Consider the following 20,227-nt stretch of genomic DNA (forward strand, 5'->3'; position numbering starts at 1 on the left):
AAATCACTCTGAAAGAGGAACATTTTCAAAGTGAGACGGTATTCTGTGTATAGCTGTTCTTTATGGCTAAAACATGTATATACATGTTCATAAATCCATTATTGAGTATTAGGTGAGGAGATACTTAGGATCCATTTTAGTAAATCATATGTTGGTATTACTGAGATCCTAGGATATTTTTTTTTGTATTCTACTGGGCATCATTGGGCCAAATTTGAATTCTAACTGTATACTTTTTGGTCTCTTACTCAGTTCCTGGCTTTTACTGTTTTGTTGTGTTCTTGGAGAGAGTGGAGACAGATATCCCTTGGCAGCATAAAGGAAGAAAAACTTAACATTTATTGTTTTGGTTGTATTACACTGCATTTAGTACATCAAGAAGTCTTCTGTTCCTTGCTTTTGCCTATAAGATTGTGGGTTAGAAGTAATGCTTATTCTTGAGTGACCACACCTGGGTGTCTAGTCCGCTCAGGACTGAGAATTTTGTAGCTATGGTAGCTGAAGCTCGGACTTCTGAACATTGGCCAGAGACCAGATAAACTGTCTTGATTAATCCCTGATTATTTGCATCTTAAGTGCATTTTTAAAGTTATTTTAAATTGTAAGTACATTACTGTTGCTCCCCCAGATTTATTTATTAAATGTTTATTTTTTATTAATTTTTTTTTTTTACATTTATTCATCTTTTGAGAGATAGAGACAGTACGAGTGGGGGAAGGACCGAGAGAGAGGGAGCCACAGAATCCAAAGCAAGCTCCAGGCTCTCATCTGTCAGCACAGAGCCCAACGCGGGGCTTGAACTCACAAACAGTGAGATCTTGACCTGAGCTAAAGTTGGATACTTAACTGACTGAGCCACCCAGGCGCCCCAAATATTTATTTTTATTTAAGAGGAAGAGAGAAAGAGAGAGGGGGAGGGAGCAAGGGAGGGGGGAGAGAGCAAGAAGGACAAGGATCCAAAGCAGGATTCTGTGCTGACAGCAGAGAGCCCGACGTGGGGCTCAAACCTACAAACCCATGAGATCATGACCTGAGCTGAAATTGGATGCTTCACCAACTAGGCCACCCAGGTGCCCCCTAAAAAATTATTTAAAAGGAGACTATTATGTAATAAAACTGAGGAATTTTTTCTTTCCTTTTTTAATTTTGTTTATTTATTTATTTTGAGAGAGAGTGAGAGCAAGCATGTGCACGAGTTGGGGAGGGGCAGAAAGAGGGGGCAGAGAAAATCCCAAGCAGACTTCTCACTGTCAGTGCAGAGCCCCGATGTGGGGCTCAAACCCACAAACTGTGAAATTGTGACCTGAACCGAAATCCAGAGTCTGACACTTAACTGACTGAGCCACCAAGGCACCCCAAGAGTTTTTTCTTAATTTGTGGATCTGTAACTGGGTAGAAGAAGGCATAAAAGTCCTAGGTAAGAGAGCATACTAGTCAGGTGCTAAAATGTTGGAAAGAGGCGGTGGGTATTAAGTAGGGTGGACAATTTTTATGATGAGCACTGGGTGTTGTATGTAAGTGATGAACCACTGAATTCTGCTCCTGAAACCAATATTGCACAGTATGTTAACTAAAATTTAAATAAAAATTTGAAGAAAAAACAAAAATAAAAATGCTGGAAAGAATAAAAGCCTCTTCTTTCTATTCCTCTGTTCTGTATTCCCTTTCTTTTGCCTTACTTCTCTTGAGAGCTAGTCTTCCTATAGGCAGGATTTTCTCAAAATAGATGTGGTTTCGTCTGTGGCACATTATTCTTCTGTGTTTTTCTCTTTTCCCTAGTCTCTAAGATACTTAATATAAATTAAATTGGATTATTTAATAGTGTGACACAAACATGAAAAGTAATCTTAAAGGAAAGAAGTCTTCAATTACTTTTAAAGGGCTGTATTTATATATATGATAAGATGGGAAATGGGAAGAGCCCAGTTTATAGTTCTTTATACATTTTTAATTGTCTTTTCTTTAAAACATATCCACATACAAACATATATATATATATATATATATATATATATATATATATATATTAATCCTTCTTTTCTCCTTCATGTTGTCTCAGCTGATGATGAATATTACAAAGTGTGTGAAAATGGTAGAGGAATTCATGTTTACTGTAGGGTTTTGTCATTGTTTCTTAAGATTTAGTGGCTATAAGCCTCTTCTGGGAGTGCTTATTAAAATTTCTTATTCCCTGGCTCTATACCCAGGAATTCTGATTCTTTAAATTTGGGGTGAGCCCCAGGAATATGTGCTTTAAACCTGAATCCAGGTGTTACTATTCTAGGTCTTTAGAGATCAGTCACACTTGGAGATTTAGTACTTTGGGTGATAACTGGACACTAGACATTTATTACTGAAAACAATTGCCAGAATTCATAAAGTGGTTTTGTCTGTCTGTGTGTATGTCTGTATCTATGTATGTATGTATCTATGTATGTATGTATGTATGTATCTATCTATCTATCTATCTATCTATCTTACTGAGTATTTTATAGTCTCTCAAAAGCTCTGGAAAGAGAATAGAAAAGCCTGGGGTAGCCTGGAAGATTTATGGTTGTTGAGTAAAATTCACAAGTAGTTATTGAGACCTAAAACAAAGCTGGAGATGTTAGTAACTGTAGTAAAAGACTTATCTGTATTAACACTCTAGAAAACCAAAGAACAGCTATGATTCCCTTTTTCTGACATCTTCAAATGTATTATTTATATTATTTCTACTGTTGATTTAGGAAATCAGAAGTGATAAGTGCATTTTCTTTTTCATTAATGATTGAATTGATAAATTTATATATTGTGTGCCACAAGCTTTGGAGTTTGGATATTACATGTTGTTACAAATAATTTGGTCAATAAGGTCTTTTCTTTTTTCTTTTCTTTTTTTTTTTTTTTTTTGGTGAAATTGCAGTATTTTTCTTTTCCCAGAAAGAAATTGTATTTGGAAATGTTCAAGGAAAATCCTTTTTGGTTAAGTAGCAGGAAGGAATTAACATACTTACTTATGTGTATTCTTTGGATGCTCTTGTGTTTATGCATAAGGGTTTCTGGATTTCTCCATAGCATTCTGTGTATACTTTGGGTACTCTTGGTTTGTGCACATGGGTTTCTGTGTTTTACCATAGCAACAACCTTTTTTTTTTTCTTAAGTTGTAAAAAAGTTAAATTATCCTGGTCCAGAGTTTGTCATATCACATTTACTGAAATTCTTAAAATTTTTAGGCAATGAAAATAACGGAAAAAGAATTTGGGTGACTTAATTTCATAAAATGTTGCTTTATATTACAATCATCGATCAGAAAGTCTAGTATAGTTATGTTTTATAATAGGCTGATTTGTATGCTTAAAGAAATTCAGCACTTTATTTCTTGCATCCTGATCCTAGACGTTGCCTCCTTTTCACAGAGATGCTCGATAAATCTTAGGTGAATAGAATATAAATGGAGTAAAGTGATGGATATGACATGAAGTTATTAGTATTGCAGATATATTATTAATATTTATGATACTATGGTCTAAGGAATTAAATACTTATTTTAATAGTGTATATTAATAGTACTTTTTAATTTTTATAAAAATCAAGAATATTTTAGCCCCCAAGATTTTTCTTTTCTCTCTCTTTTACAATGTTAGCACATTCCTAGTACTACAACATGACCAAGACAAATTCTGGAAGTTTATTGATGACAGAATTGTTTCTCTCTTTCTTATAGAGCTTCTTTTAGGAAAGTGAAAGCTGCGCTGGCATGAGCTTTCTGCTTCATTTACATTTGTGTTTAAAATTACTCCAGTTTTCAGTTTCTCAAGAAAATGGCTTGTTATGGGCTGTATAGACTTAATTTTTAAAATACAGTAAAATTTCATGCACCACATACTTTAATTTGCTGGCTAAAATACTGACTTGAAAGTTTAGCTTTTGAGATGATAAGAACTTTTGTAAATATAGGTTCAGTTTATATAATTAGTGCTGCTTTGTGTGGATACTTTTAACTTCAGTGGCCTGATTTTTTTCTTTCATATCTTTAACATTCATAGGAAGTAGTTTGTACTTTTTTTTTTTTTTTTTTTAATAAACCTTTAAAACAGTTACACAAGGGACCATGATGTCTGGGGCAAGAAGAAGCCAGAAGGAAGTAAAATATATTGTTTAAAGAATCAAAATGAACAGTTCACATACACTGGTGTTTGTTCATTTTATTTGTGCAAGAGTGCTGGTCATGTCAGAGGTGTTTTGAACGGTTGGTTCAGTAATTTGGCCTACTGTCTTTTTTTCTCTATAACAGTTTTTCTGTTTTCTACTACACCTTGCACATCCACCAATCCAAGACACCCTATAGGTGAGTATTTTTCTAGTTATCAAATGGCATCACTTGTTCCCAAGACAGTTGCCGCTTCACTAAAACTAGGCTTTATTTTTCTACTCTGAATCTGGTTAATTGATTTCAGGGAGTGTATGTTATTCCACAACTTTAAAAGTTACCAGCAAACTGCTGAAGAGCTACTTTTACATTATGGAAAAATCACGATATGACTAAACTTTTTTTCTGAATTTTAAAATACTGTTTTTAGACCATTCTTTTTGAATTTTCATTACAAAAATTGGAGAATTAGAATTAGAACCAGGTTGGCTATATATTTAAAGAAATTATGAAAGTTTAAATGTTCTGAGATCACATGGAGTAAGGAATTAAAAATAAAACTTGTTTTAGTAGTGATTTTACATTTTTCTAGAAATTACAGATATTTTTCCTGTAAAGGCTTAGGAAAAAAATTCTGAAAATAGCCCCTGGCTATTAATATTGCATGTAGTCAGATTAATTGTAAAATTAGGTAATTATACATTCATGGATAAGCCTAAGCCTTTTTATTTTTCTATATTTGTCTTAGACCTTTTTCTTTCTTGTTTTCCCCCTTTAGGTTTTCAAATATAATTTTTTAAAATTTCACTGATAAAGATACTTTCCTAAAGTCTTTAGAGATAAGATCAATAGAATATCCTGTTCATTCTGTTGTTTTGGGGAGAATTGAATGAAAAGAGGAAAGAAATAGAAAAAAAAAAACCAAAACAACAACCCTCAACTCTTTCAGAGCTGGTGATGCTTATGTTTCTAGTTCAGCCTTGCAAATGAGTTAAAACACCTATAGTCCTGCATTATTTAATTTCTGGCTCTATAAAGTTTTTATCACTTAACCTTCTGTTGCTTTGCCCTTACTCTTTGATACTTATTAGCAACTAGATGTTCTCAACAACTATTTCTAGAAAACCTAACCTACAAGTACTAGAATGAGAGGCTACATTTTGTTTTTTTTAAAGGCATGTTTTCTCATCTCTCCTTGGGCATGTGGTAAACTTGCATGGCTGAATTAGGTGGTTAGTTTTGTGAGGTTTCTCAGTAAGTTTTATAGGGTCATTAGTATTTTTCATGTAATCACCATTCTCTCCCTGCTGACTCTCCCTAGTTTTACTAGCACAGAGTGGGAATTGGAAAGACAAAAGGCATCGGTTATTGTCCTCCACATACCATCCCTGATTTGGGTGGCATGTAGCAATTTTTTTCTTTTTGGGGGGGTGGAAATTAAATGCCTCACTTGCCTTTGTGCTCCTGTGTGGTTCCTTCCTTTTGCCAATATTTATGCTTGTTTTTCTCTTATGAATCTTCTACAAGAACTTTGGAAAACAATAATCCTTGGATTTTCAAGATCCAGGATAAGAGGGTGCGTGTTTGCAGAAAAGGTCAAAATTTGAGAGTCCTGGAGTTGTACTGTACAACTGTTCTGGATTGGTGGATATGCAAATATTAAAGGAAGGGAAGGAGCAAATATTACTTTTGATGTGAGTGATCATAACATCTACATTTCCAATTTGGGGGAAATTTTTTATTTGAGCATCTTCCATCTGGTTTATTAAATTGGCAATACATTTTATTTTACACAGAATGTTTAAAGCTTTATAGTGTAGCATTTGAAAAATTCATGCAAGTGATAGGCTTATTCATTAAAGAAAAATAATCATTTTGATTCTCAGGAACATATCTAATAATTCTAGTCATTTTAAATACTAGATCATTATTTCTCGATCTTGTACATTATACAGGTTAATTGAAACATGTTTAAAGGGAAGTAGTAGAGAATTTTAGAAATGGAATTCTGAAATAAATTGAAGGAAGATTTTTACATTTATTCTTTCATTTGTTAGAAGTATTGAAGAGATGCCATATCATCCCACAAGAATTTGTTGATGGGCCATTGAGCTATTGTTGACACCTATGTAAAGGGCAATACTTCTGCTTGGCAACTTACTAATAGCCAACCCGGTCCTTATTGGCATGTGTTGGCAGAGTGTGACTGAAGCTATGGTTAGGATTCTTTTTTAACACCTGAGGAAACTTTATTTTGTATTTTCTGACGATGGGAGTGTCTCAGAGCTTTTTGCTAATTTATTTATTGTTCTTTAGTGATGTGAGGGTATTTTGTGACTGCTCTATGGAGGATTGAATTAAGGTGATAGGAGGTAAACAAGTGGTTCAGTAGGTAGTTCATAATCTTAAGCTCTAGGGTGATGCATCGTGGTGAAAATATTTAATCCATATATTTAGTGATTTTAGGGAATGTGCACAAACACGGAAACTATGTCTTTTCTTCTTTGTGCTTACTGATCTCATTCTGACGTGGGTGACATGTTGGTGCATGTTTATCTCTTTATTTGCAGCATATTTTATAATGGTGTTTTGCTTTGTTATCTTTACATGATAGATAAGTGGAACAATTTGATACCTTTATATTATTAATAAGTACTGAATAGAAATAATAAAATGGCAAAAAAAAAAACCCTTCTTTTTTTAGGTGGAGCAAGGGTAGATAGAAGCTATATGTGAGGCTTATGCATCACATCTTGAACAGCTTAAATATTTGAGCTGAGAATAATTACAGTCACAGGCCTGACACATTTCATGTATTTGGGGGTTACTAAGTAAACTTTAGAATAGTATCAATTTGAACATTCTTTTCAGTTTGAATTTTTAATGCCAGTTCTTTCCTTAATTAGATTTTTCGTGAAGCTCGAAGAACAGTACCTAGTATTGTTTACATGCCTCACATTGGTGACTGGTGGGAAGCTGTCAGTGAAACTGTGAGAGCAACTTTTCTGACATTGCTACAAGATATACCATCATTTTCACCTATATTTTTATTGTCTACCTCTGAAACCATGTACAGTGAACTGCCTGAAGAGGTAAGTGATTAAATATTTATCTTACTGTTTTAAAATAGTTGATCTTGTAAATTGTACAGATTTAAATTTATTTAATAAATTTACTTATTTAACAAAATAAATACTGTTTAGGTTCATGCCTTGTTATACCACTTGTTAGCACTGTGACTTAAGCAAGTTAGCTAATGATTGACGTTTCAGTTTCTTTTTTGATGTAACAGTGATAAATTTGTCACTGTTGCTGTGAAGACTGAGATAAATCATGTTTGTCCCAGAGCCCGACATATGTGTGGTATGTACTCAGAAGGCCTAGGCTCTATCACAGTCAGTTCCATTACAGTTAGCCTTCTTGTCCTTACCGTCTGGTAGATAATTTGGTGGGATTTGACCTTTCAGGTGGTAGCATCATGGTAATTTGACTATTACTACTAGTGTGCATATTTTTAAAATCTGATATGTAGTTTTTGAGTTCAAAGCCGACTCATATTTAATATATTAGAATCAAAGGTAAAATCACATTTGTTTCAGAAAAAAATAGTAGTCAACTCATGTGAATAAAATTGATATTTAAAAAATTGTGTTTTTAACACCCTGTGCTTACTAGGTCTTGAAATTATCACCTTTAGAAATGCTTAGAAATATTTTGCCCAGGTGACACAGTTTATAGAAAAGATTTTGCATGTTTTAAGTGCTATAATGTAAATCTTGAATATGCAGAATTTTATGATTAAGATATCTGTTAACTGATATCTTCTGTTTAGCACTTGTTAGCTGTCTTGTTAAAGTTGACTTGTACACGTACTGATTTTTGTAAGAAAAGTATATTAAATGTAGTATAATTCATTTTTGGTTATTCATAGTCTGATATTAGTTAAGACCATTAATTATAATTTTTTTTTTTTTTTTGTCATGGGGCCAATAAAGTTTACTAGAATGCTATATGTAGTAAGAGTCAGAAAACTCAACTTGTACTGACTTACTCTACAAGTCTTTTGATTTTGGGTAAATATTTGGACCCAGAATAGCCTCAGTTTCCTCATCTATAAAATGTGGATGGTAAGAGGCTTGTTGGTGTGACATAGTATACGTGAACTTATTTTGGAAACCAGAGTTATAAAATATTTGGTATTATGAAGTAGGAATGTACTTGAAATTGATTTAAATGGATTAAACCTGGACATAACCTAGGAGCCACTTTTAAAAATTAGATCCTCACTGTCAAGTAGTTTTATTATAATTTTATGAGAGAGGAAGATAATTGGGGCACCTGGGTGGCTCAGTTGGTTAAGGGTTGGACTTTGGCTCAGGTCATGATCTTGCAGCTCATGAGTTCAAACCCTGGGTCAGGCTGTGTGCTGACAGCCTGGAGCCTGGAGCCTGCTTCAGATTCTTTGTCTCCCTCTCTCTCTGCCTCTCCCTTGCTTGTGTTCTGTCTCTTTCTTTCTCTCTCAAAAATGAATAAATATTTTTAGGAAAAAAAAAGAAAATTTGGGTAATTAAGGTTTCTGGTTAGGAATATATAATTAACTGATGTTTTCCTTACATTGTTTGAAAAATTTGTAAATAAAAGTATTATGAACCCAGTTTCTTGATATAGCAATTTTGCCTACTCCTGTTGTCTATTCACATGCTGTTTTACTGTTGGTTGTTGGTTTTTTGTTTGTTTTTTTTAAGTTTAGTATATAGTGATTTCTACACCCATTGTGGGGCTCGAACCCATTACCCTGAGATCAAGAGTTGCGTGCTCGTTAACTGAGCCAGCCAGGTATCTGTCCCGCTGTTGGTAGTTTTTTTAAGGCTAACATTAGATCATACAAATCTGCTGTGTTGTTATATTGTCATATTTTTAATGGATCCAATTTATTCATTATTTGTGTGCCAGTAACCTTAATTAGTAGCTAAAATATTAGAGATTTACTAGCGTTGAATCATGAAATGTCAGTTCTTTTTCCTCCCTTTGTTTTCTGTATTCTTTACTCTTACTAATCAAGTAGCTACTAAATCTGTCATCACATTTGTGGGGTGAAGATTATGAAAATTCTCTTGGATTACTCATTACATGACATGTTTTATATACATACTGTTCTTAGGAAATCCTTCTCTGCCTCCAAGCCTTTCATTTATTTATTTATTTTTTAAGGTTTATTTATTTATTTTAAGAGAGAGAGAGAGAGAGAGAGCGAGAGCGAGAGAGCGCGCGCATGAGCAGGGGAGGGACAGAGAGAGAGAAGGAGAGAGAATCCCAAGCAGCTTCTGCACGGTCTGCATGGAGCCCGATGCAGGGCTCGAACTCACAAACCATGAGATCATGACCTGAGCCAAAACCAAAAGTTGGACGTTTAACCAACTGGGCCACGCAGGTACCCCCAAGCCTTTCATTTAAATTTCAGCTTTACCATTAGAATTCTTGCTTTGTTTAGGTCACAAACTGAGATAGTAGTGAATAATACTTAGCACATATTGATAAATATTTGGGGAATGAATGAAAAACATGGAGAGTTGCCCAGTAAGTAACTGTAGGTTAGCAAAGTGCCGGATCTATAGAAGAGATGAAGTAGACAGAAAACCAAGTGATTCTAAAAGAAAGAAACGGCCAATTACTAGAGTCCATTTAAGACAGTACAGTAGATAATTTTTTTTAATGATTTTGTTTTTTTAATCTCTGCACCCAACGTGGGGCTCGAACTTACAAGATCAGGAGTCGTATGCTGTACAGACTGAGCCAGCCAGGTGCTCCAATACAGTGGATAATTTAAAATAAAAGTGAAATGTAAATTTTAACCTATCAAGTAGGCAAATATAAAAAACAGTTAAATAAATCTCTCCAGGGCAGTCCAGGTAATAGACTTAAATGTGTACATACATGTTGGCTCAGCAGTACCATTTATGAGTAATTATCCAAAGAGTTGTTCATGGACTAACACAAAGATACTGTGCAGACCACACAAAAAATACAAGAATATTTATTATAGCCTTTCTTCATAGATTGGAAACTATCTAAATGTCCTGTTGTAGGGGATTGGTTACGTTGTAGTAGATTTCTTCCATGAAACAATGTAATATTGATGTAAACAATGATGTCATGGGGTGCCTGGCTGGCTCAGTCAGTATAGTGTGTGACTCTTGATCACAGGGGTGTGAGTTCAAGCCCACGTTGGATGTATAGAGATTACTTAAAAATAAAATCTTAAAAAAAAAAAAATGTGAAAAGATGTTGTGAATACGTTGTTAAAAAAATACAGTAACCAGTATAGTATTATGGTATACATATAACCATATAGTATTATATGTCAAGTTATTTGCATACGTACATAACTATTAATAAGTGTAAATAGTAATTATTTCTGGGTATTAAGATTATAGCAATTTTCATTTATCTCTATTTTCTGAATTGTTATTCTCAGAAAATAAACTCATTCAGAGGTGAAAAGGAAAGGTTCTATACTCAGTTTTTAAAATAGAACAAAACCAAAAAAGAATTAGTTACCATAGGGGTAATGTTTTATTCGGAATATAACTTTCTTTCTGTCTGACAAAATAACAATCTCATCTTTTAGAGCTCTTTAACAGTCTCTTGTAGATGTTTCTTTGTATGTATATCTCCCCTAATCCAGTAGTCCCCAAAGTAAGTTTGTACTCAAGTCAGTACATGGGAATATTGAAAAAAAATTAGAACTTTTACTCATTTTTAGTCTTCATATTATCTTAAGTATTATATATATATATATTTTATAATAGAAATAGTAATATCAGTGGAATAGTATATTTAAATAAATATGCATATACTGGAATGAGTATTTAAAAATTTTTTACTGATGAGGTGTTTGATCAAAAAAAAAAAAAGGACTTTTGTGGGCCCCATAAGACTTTCAGGGAGTTGTCACATTCCTCTTTTTTCCAACTACATACCTGCTTGAATATGGGTTTTCTTCATGTACTTCAATCAAAACAACATATTGTAACATTAAATACGGAAACAGAAATGAGAATCCTGTTGTCTCTCATTAAGCTAGACATTAAAGAGATTTGAGGAAATGTAAAACAATGCCACTTTTCTCACTGAATTTTATTTTATATTTATTATATTTTATAATTCAGAAAAACACATTTTTCAAGAGAATGTATTTTTTGTTTTTCTTAAAAAAAAATTTTTTTTTTTTTTAAATTTTTTTTTTTCAACGTTTATTTATTTTTGGGACAGAGAGAGACAGAGCATGAACGGGGGAGGGGCAGAGAGAGAGGGAGACACAGAATCGGAAACAGGCTCCAGGCTCTGAGCCATCAGCCCAGAGCCCCACGCGGGGCTCGAACTCACGGACCGCGAGATCGTGACCTGGCTGAAGTCGGACGCTTAACCGACTGCGCCACCCAGGCGCCCCCAAAAAATTTTTTTTAATGTTTATTTCTTTTGGGGGAGGAGGGGCAGAGAGAGAGGGAGACAGAATCTGAAACTGGCTTCAGGCTCCGAGTTGTCAGCACAGAGCCTGACGTGGGGCTCGAACTGACCAATCGTGAGATCATGCATGACCTGAGATGAAATCAGCTGCTCAACTGACTGAGCCACCCAGATGCCCCTTTTCTTTTTTCATTTTTTAATGTTTGTTTATTTTTGAGAAAGAGAGACCGAGACAGAGACGCTGAGCGTGAGTGGGGGAGGGGCAGAGAGGGAGGGAGACACAGAATCTGAAGCTGTCAGCAGAGTCCCATGTGGGTCTCGAACTTACAGACCCATGACCTAAGAGCTACAGATCATGACCTAAGCCAGTCAGACACTTAACTGAGCCACCCAGGTGCCCCAAGAGAATGTGTTTTGTTTTTGTTTTTTTGTTTTTTAAATCTATTTTCAGTGTCATGTAAATTGGTTTTTAAGTGTATACATAATTTGGAATGCTCTTGGTTTTAATTTTAACACATAATTATTGACAGATGTAAACCACATACACAGAAGCTCTTTTGGATTCCTGAATAGTTTTTAAGAGACTAAAATGTTTGAGAACCTCTGACCCTAGACCACAAGCTCTTTGAGAAGAGGGGATTGTGTTACCGGCCTTCACTTTTCCACTTCTTGACACATTGGAATTACCTACTAAATGTTTGTTGCATAAAAAATAGGAATTTACCACTAAATCACCATGTTGGTTTTAACTCCTGCTTAGCCTGATTTCTTTTATTGCAAAATTCTAATGTAAGTAAATTTACTTTTGTGGACCTTGTAGACTCTGAGGATAGTTGGAGAATGTTAGTTGAGATACATGGGAATAGCAAGTTATTTCTCTTCATTCAGGAGAATTAGAAAAAAGAACTGAGGATTGAGCATAGGAAAGGGATTTTTATTTTTTTTATTTTTATTTTTTGTGATTGGTGAATTTATTTTATTTTATTTAAATATTTTTTGTGTGTTTTATATTTATTTTTTTTATTTTATTGTCAAATTGGCTAACATACAGTGTGTACAGTATGTTCTTGGTTTTGGGGATAGATTCCCGTGATTCATCACTTACATATGACACCCAGTGCTCATCCCAACAAGTGCCCTCCTCAATGCCCATCACCCATTTTCCCCTCTCCTCTGCTCCCCTCCTCCATCCACCCTCAGTTTGTTCTCTGTATTTAGGAGTCTCTCATGGTTTGCCTCTCTCCCTCTCTCTTTGTAACTATTTTTTTCCCCTTTCCCCTCCCCCATGGTCTTCTGTTAAGTTTCTCAAGATCCACATAGGAGTGAAAACATATGGTATCTGTCTTTCTGTGCCTGACTTATTTCACTTAGCATACTACCCTTCAGTTCCATCCACATTGCTGCAAGATTTCATTCTTTCTCATTGCCAAGTAGTATTCCATTGTATATATAAACCACATCTTCTTTATCCATTCATCAGTTGATGGACATTTAGCCTCTAGGAAAGAGATTTTTTTTTAAAATTTTTTTTTCAACGTTTTTTATGTATTTTTGGGACAGAGAGAGACAGAGCATGAGCGGGGGAGGGGCAGAGAGAGAGGGAGACACAGAATCAGAAACAGGCTCCAGGCTCTGAGCCATCAGCCCAGAGCCCGACGCGGGGCTCGAACCCACGGACCGCGAGATCGTGACCTGGCTGAAGTCGGACGCTTAACCGACTGCGCCACCCAGGCGCCCCTTCGAAAGAGATTTTTAAACAAGGAAGCAGATGGAGGTATAAATATTTACAGGAAGGAAAGCAAACTTTGGTCAAAAAGAATTGCACTTGAATTTCTGAAGAGATTCACCGAATTGTATTTTGGTATTATTATGGGCAGGCTCAAGATGATATAATTCAGTATATTGTAAATGAATTTTAAAGAAATATTTCCTCAGCTACCCTTAGGAAAGACTACAAACAGCATATTGTCATCACAGTATTTTGTGTCATTTTGTGTCTCTCAGTTTATGATAGAAACTGGGAGTTAAAAGTCAATAACTTAAGTAGAAAAATCAAGTAGGGGCATTGAAAATGAATAATCATATGTACAAGGGAAATATCTTAGTATTAATTTTTTTGTCGTAAAACATTTATGTGAATCTTAAAATTTACGAGGGTCACCACAAGTTTTTAAATCACAGTTTACTGTCTCTAGTAAATGAACATAAATTATTACTATATTAAAGTATGTGAAATGTTATTATTTATTTTTATTTAATTATTTACTTATTTTGTTTTTGGAAAGCAGATTTTATTCAGAGAAGCTATATTAGTTTCATTTCTGACCTCATTTTCCATACCTTTGAAGTCTTGAGTCTTAATTATTAATTTTCCCCATTATAGACATTGCATAAACTCTGCCTTTAAAACTGAGGACTGACAACTCTAACATTTAATAGATGAGGTAAAACAAGATTTTGCTAGTGAAAGAATTGCTGCCACTTAAGCAGCTATGTGCCAGGCACTGTAGAGGTCAATTACATATATTATCTAATACAAGGTTTTTTTTAACTCTTTGAGTAAGAAAAGTAAGACCGTAGACCTTGCCTAGGGTCTCACAACTAGTATGGCAGAGCAAAGATTTGGACTCAGGTTTGTCTGATTACAAAGGTCATGCACTTCCAATGTACTATATTCTCTAAGTTTGCAGAGACAATTTCTGGGTAATGTGTTGCTTAGTTTAATGAGTGGTCAGGGAAATAAAGAGTTTTGTGTTTGTCAAGTTAAAACCATTGTTTATTCATCAAAATTTATTGTGTGCCTGTTTTATGCAACGCAGTGTTTTCATGAGTCTGAATTTGCTTAAGGCAGGTCAAGTGTCTGGTTTCTTCATGTTTTCATTCACAGTGTCTAGCTGCCTTACAGGGTCTCTCATGTGTACACATACACATGCAGTACTCACAAATAGATACATACATATGTAAATATTTCTAGTACAGTAAGTCTTTGTTGAATGAATGAATGAACGAATGAATGAATAAAATAGGTGCAAAACCAAAAGATAGCCACTGTTCTCTAATAATTTAAAGTTTAGAGGGAAGAGAGACCTAAAAAAAATAATACAGTATGAGACGTGCTATATTACATAAAAACATGATCCATAAGAGGAAAAATTGATAAAAGCAACTTTATCAAAATTAAAAACTTTTTAAAAGACACCATTAACAAAATGAGAAAACAAGCCACAGACTGGGGAGAAATACTTCAAATATATCATGTTGCATATCTTCATAAGACTCAAAACTAGAATGTATTAACTCTTTCAGGGTGCCTGGCTGGCTCAGTCACTAGAGCATGCAACTCTTGATCTCAGGGTAATGAGTTCAAGCTCCACATTGGGTATAGAGATTACATTAAAAAAAAAAAAAAAAAAGAAAGAATCTTTCAATATACGACTACAACAGATGATTTTCAACAAGAGTGTGAAGACCATTCATGGAGGAAAGGGTAGTGATTTCAATAAATGATGCTGGGAAAACTGGAATTTCACATGCAAAAGAAATGATGTGGGGAACTGGCTGGCTCAGTCGGGAGAGCATGCGACTCTTGATCTTGGGCTGTGAGTTTGATCCTTACATTGGGTGTAGAGATTACTTAAATAAAACTTAAAAAAAAATGAATTGGGCCCTTATTACCATATGCAAAAGTTAACTCAAAATGGGTCAAAGAACTAAACAGAAAACTTAAAACTGTAAAACCCTTAGAAGAAAACATAATAGGAAAGCTTTATGACTTTGGATTTTGTAACCGTTTCTTGGCTATGATACCACAAGTACAGGCAACAGAAGAAAAAATAGATATATTGGATTTCATCAACACTAAAAACTTGTTGCATCAAAGGTCACTATCAGAGTGAAAAGGGAACCCACAGAATGGTAGAAAATATTTGCAAATCATATATCTGGTAAGGGATTAATATCCAGAGTATATAAAGAACTCCTACAACTCAAGAACAAAAAAATCGAACCAACCATACTTCCCCGCAATGAGGGTATTCAAATGACCAAGAAGCTCATGAAAAGATGCTGAACATCACTACTCATTAGGGAAATGCAAATTAAAACCACAATGAGATGTCAGTTAATACTCATTAGAAGGCTGTTATCATAAAAACAAAAAAATGACTAATATTGGGCAAGATGTGAAGAAATTGGAGCGCTTGAGTATAAAGTTGTGCAGTCTCATTGGAAATAAATGGTGCAGTGATTCCTTAAAAATGTTGAACAGAATAACCATATGATCCAGCAATTCTGCTTCTGGTATACACCCAGAAGAAGTAAAAGCAGGGATTTGAACAGATATCTGTATGCCCATGTTCGTGACACAATTGCCAAAAGGTAGAAACACACAAATGTCCTTCGACAAATGGATAAAGAAAAAGTGGCATATACATACAATATAACATTATTTAGCTTTGAAAAGGAAGGAAATTTTAACACATGCTTCAGCATAAATGAAATTTTGAGGCATTATGCTAAGTTAAATAGGCCAGTCACAAAAGGACAAATACATGATTCCTTTTTTTTTTTTTAACATTAATTTATTTTGAAAGAGAGAGAGAGGGGGAGAAAGAGGTCAAGCAGGGGAGGGGCAGAGAGAGAGAGGGAGAGAGAGAATTCCAAGAAGTCTCCATGCTATCAGCACAGAGCCCTATATGGGGTTCGATCTCATGAGCAGTGAGTGAGATCATGACCTGAGCCAAAAATCAAGAGATGCTTAACCAGCTGAGCCACCCAGGTGCCCCATGATTCCTTTTTTAAAAAAGTTCCTAGAATAATCAGATTTGTAGAGATAGAAAGTAGAATGGTGATTGCCAGGGACTGGGAAAAGGGAGAGCGTGGGGAGTTAGTGTTTAATGGATACAGAATTTTACTTGGGGAGGATGAAAAAGTTCTGGAGATAGATGGTAATAATGGTTGCATAACATTGTGAATATACTTAATACTATAGGCTGTACAATTAAAAATGATAAAAATAGCAGATTTTATGTTCTGTTTTACCACAATTAAGTTAAAAAAAGAACACTACAATTTAAAAGTGGGCTGAAGATTTAAATACACATTTCGCCAAAGAGTATGTATTCTCTTGGGCTAATAAAGCACAAGAAGAGGTCCTTTTTTTTTTTTTTTCCCCAAATGTTTATTTTTGAGAGAGAGAAAGAGAGACACAGCATGAGCAGTGGAGGAGCAGAGACAGAGGGTGACACAGAATCTGAAGCAGGTTCCAGGTTCTGAGCTGTCAGCACAGAGCCCAACACGGGGCTCGAACTCACAGACTATGAGATCATGACCTGAGCTGAAGTCAGATGCTCAACCGACTGAGCCACCCAGGCGCCCCAAGAAAAGATTCTTAAGATCATTAGTTATTCAGGAATGGGATACCACTGTATGTACTATCACTAGACAATATGGAGTGTTGACAAGGATGTAGAGAAACTGGAGGCCTAATATATTGCTGGTGGAATTATAAAGCGGTGTAGCCATTTTTGAAAAAAACTGGCAGTTCTGAAGATGTTAGTCATAAACTTAGGCTATAACTTGGCATTCTAGGTAACTACACAAGAGAATTATGTTCACACAAAGACTTGAATGCAAATGTTCCTACTAGCGTTATTCATAATAGTGGAAACAACTCAAGTATTCATTAACTGTTGATTGGTAAAATGAAATATTGTATATACATCCAGGGAAATACTGTTCAGCATTAAATGGAATGAACCGCTGATACTTTCTACAATGTAGGTGCACTTCGATATATTGAGAGAAGCTAGACAGAAAGGCTACCAGTTGTTTGATACACAATTTCTAGAAAAGATAAATCTCTGGAGACTGGAAGTAAATCAGTGGTTGTTGGGCTGGGAGTATGAATGTGGAGATTAGGGCTAGATGGACACAAGGGAGCTTTTTGGAGGTAATGGAAATATTTTAAGACTGACTTGTGATGATTGCACAACTGAATTAATTTACTAAAAATCATTGAACTTTAAAGTTTGATGGGGGCATCTGGGTGACTCAGTCAGTTAAGGATCCAACTTTGGCTCAGGTCATGATCTCATGGTTTGTGAGTTCGAGCCCTGTGTCAGGCTGTGTGCTCACAGTTCAGAGCCTGGAGCCTGCTTCAGATTCTGTGTGTGTGTGTGTGTGTGTGTGTGTGTGTGTGTGTGTGTGTCCCCCTCCCCTGCTCACACTCTGTCTCTCTCTCAAAAATAAATAAAAAATTAAAAAAATTTTTTTTTAAGTTTGATGGAGGGGTATTAGATAGTATGCCTGAGTGTATCTGAGAAAATCAGAGAAAGAATTACCCAGAAAGCATTGGCTTGAGCAGAGAGTTAAAAACAGGGTTGGAAAGAGCTGATAGCACATATAGAGGCCACTGTGAGCCGGTGTGAAAGCACATGATTTCAGGGAATTATCTGAGGTGTGTTCAGTTGCAGCATGTAATTTGAGGCTGGGAATGTCAGAAGATAAAGTTAGGGGCAAATTTAAAGTAAAATGTAGCCTACTTATAAAGTGATGGATTCTAAGCTGTTGGTAATAACCTGGCAGGAGTATCAGGGGATTACTGTAGATTTACTCTTGGTATGCTTTTGTATTCACAAAGTTCAACACAGTGTTGAACAATTATCAGAAGGAAGAATATTTAAAACTGAAATTAAATGTTTTGCTGCTCTTGAACAAAATCCTGGTACTTCTAGGGTATTGCATTTTGTTTATTTTTCAAGACCCAGTTAATGTTAGCTATTTTTGCTATATCTAATGCCTCTTCACCCTTACCTCTTGCAGACTCTTGCAGAGTCTCTTCTGTTTCTCTGCCTGTGTTACAACACTCCTGGTGTGGTACTATAATGCTTTCTTATGAAACTTTTAAGATCCTTGACAGCAGGAAGTAACTATATTTTCTTCAAGTTTATAATTGCACTATTTGACATTATATTTAGCACACAGTGGGTGTGCACTGGTAAATTTGCTTGCCAGAACTTTTGAAGAAGGGCCAGCGAAGCATAGATCAATGGGTTGGGGGAATTGTACATGAGAGTAGTCTACAAAAAAAAAAAAAATATTGGAGACAGGGTGAAATTTTATAAACTCTTAAAAGGATTTGGCTTTGGGTTGAGGTAGATCTCTATGCAAATTTTTGAATTCTGCTTTTCATTGATTGTGTCTTTTCTGTCTTAGAATTTTAGAGCTGGAAAAGGCCTTTAGAGATTATGTGATCTAGTGTTCTCTCTTTACTTATACTTTGTGACCTTAATCCAGTTACTTAAACCTTTCCAAGTCTAAGTTTTCTCATTTGTAAAATGAAGGACTCCTACATACCTCATTGTTATAAGTTCGATTGAAATAATATTTAGGAATTCTTAGTAAGTAGTTAGACATGACAAATTAAATAGATTATGTAGTTTACCTTAAATGTATGGCTAAATTTGGGCTAGGATCTGATTCCTTGAATTTTCATCCAGTGTTTCCTCATTGTCTCATAGTTGGTTCTTCTTTCCTTATTAATAACCTTTTCACATTTGCAGTTTCCAGTTGATCTGGGCAAGGAAAAAAAAAAATACAGGCTTTACTCATTCAGTCCATGTCCATGCTAATTAAACATTAGTATGTACCAGTCACTGTGGTACATATAGGAAGACAGATGAGTAAGAAATGGTCTCTATTCTTAGGGAGTTTGGTGTCTAGAAGTAGAATATAGACCTTCTAGAAAAACATAAAAATTAAAGTGTGTAGATTAATATGGATGATGTGGAGGATTTCAACAGCCTATATTGCAAGGGGGACATCTGGGGTCAAAGCCTCTCTATACAGCAGGTAAATAAAGGAGAGGTAGGTAATCACCAGTAGGAAGGAACTGTGAGGTATGTGAGAATGACTGGCTTAATATTGTTTGGGAGTTTTGTGTGGAAGGTGGTGTTATTGTGGAGCATTCTGGGGAGAAACTGAAGGTATAGTTTATTTGCAGTGAAACCAGGATTCTGGAGGATTCAGTGGAATAGACTTGGTATGAAAAGAGCCCAGGAAAGGAAGTGACTGGATGGGAAGTACACAGAAAGAACATAAGAGAAGGCAGTGCTGTTAGCATGCTTTCAGCTCTCTAATGTAGATTCTAGGTAATTACTGTCTAGCTCTAACACAAAAGTCCTTTGAGATTGTTGCCATCTAACTATTATGATCAATTATCCTTTTTGCTACTATTTGCTGACTCTCCCAGGTATAGTATAATTTATTAACGACTTGGGCAACTGATCATTCTCTCATTACTGTTTAGTCCATGAGGTTGAATCTCTCAACAGCATAGCCTGGGATGAGGTTAACCCTAATCCCACCTGAATGAAAATTGAAAATGGTACTGGAAGTTGAAGAAATTGTAGTTTGGTATAATAAGTAAGCTTTTAATTCTTTATATATTTAATGTCTTTGTGTGTATGTGTATGTGTGTAGGTTAAATGTATCTTTAGAATACAGTATGAAGAGGTCTTGTATATTCAAAGGCCTATTGAAGAAGACAGAAGAAAATTTTTCCAAGAATTGATTCTCAATCAGGCATCAATGGCTCCACCACGAAGGAAACACACTGGTAAAGTTCC

The 20,227-nt window shown here is 35.2% G+C and overlaps 1 protein-coding gene across 3 annotated transcripts in view; it reads left to right on the forward strand.

Moving 5' to 3' along the window:
• The window catches only part of ATAD2B (ATPase family AAA domain containing 2B), a 167,684-nt gene that overhangs the window by 111,953 nt on the left and 35,504 nt on the right, over positions 1-20,227 (forward strand). For all 3 annotated transcript variants that reach the window (XM_043604443.1, XM_043604444.1, XM_043604445.1), the window contains exons 19-20: positions 7,040-7,225; positions 20,082-20,217. In XM_043604443.1, the coding sequence (XP_043460378.1) occupies positions 7,040-7,225; positions 20,082-20,217 (322 nt within the window). The remainder of the gene's footprint in view (positions 1-7,039; positions 7,226-20,081; positions 20,218-20,227) is intronic.

This window comes from Prionailurus bengalensis, chromosome A3 (genome assembly GCF_016509475.1).
Source record: "Prionailurus bengalensis isolate Pbe53 chromosome A3, Fcat_Pben_1.1_paternal_pri, whole genome shotgun sequence".
Classification (NCBI taxonomy): domain Eukaryota; kingdom Metazoa; phylum Chordata; class Mammalia; order Carnivora; family Felidae; genus Prionailurus; species Prionailurus bengalensis.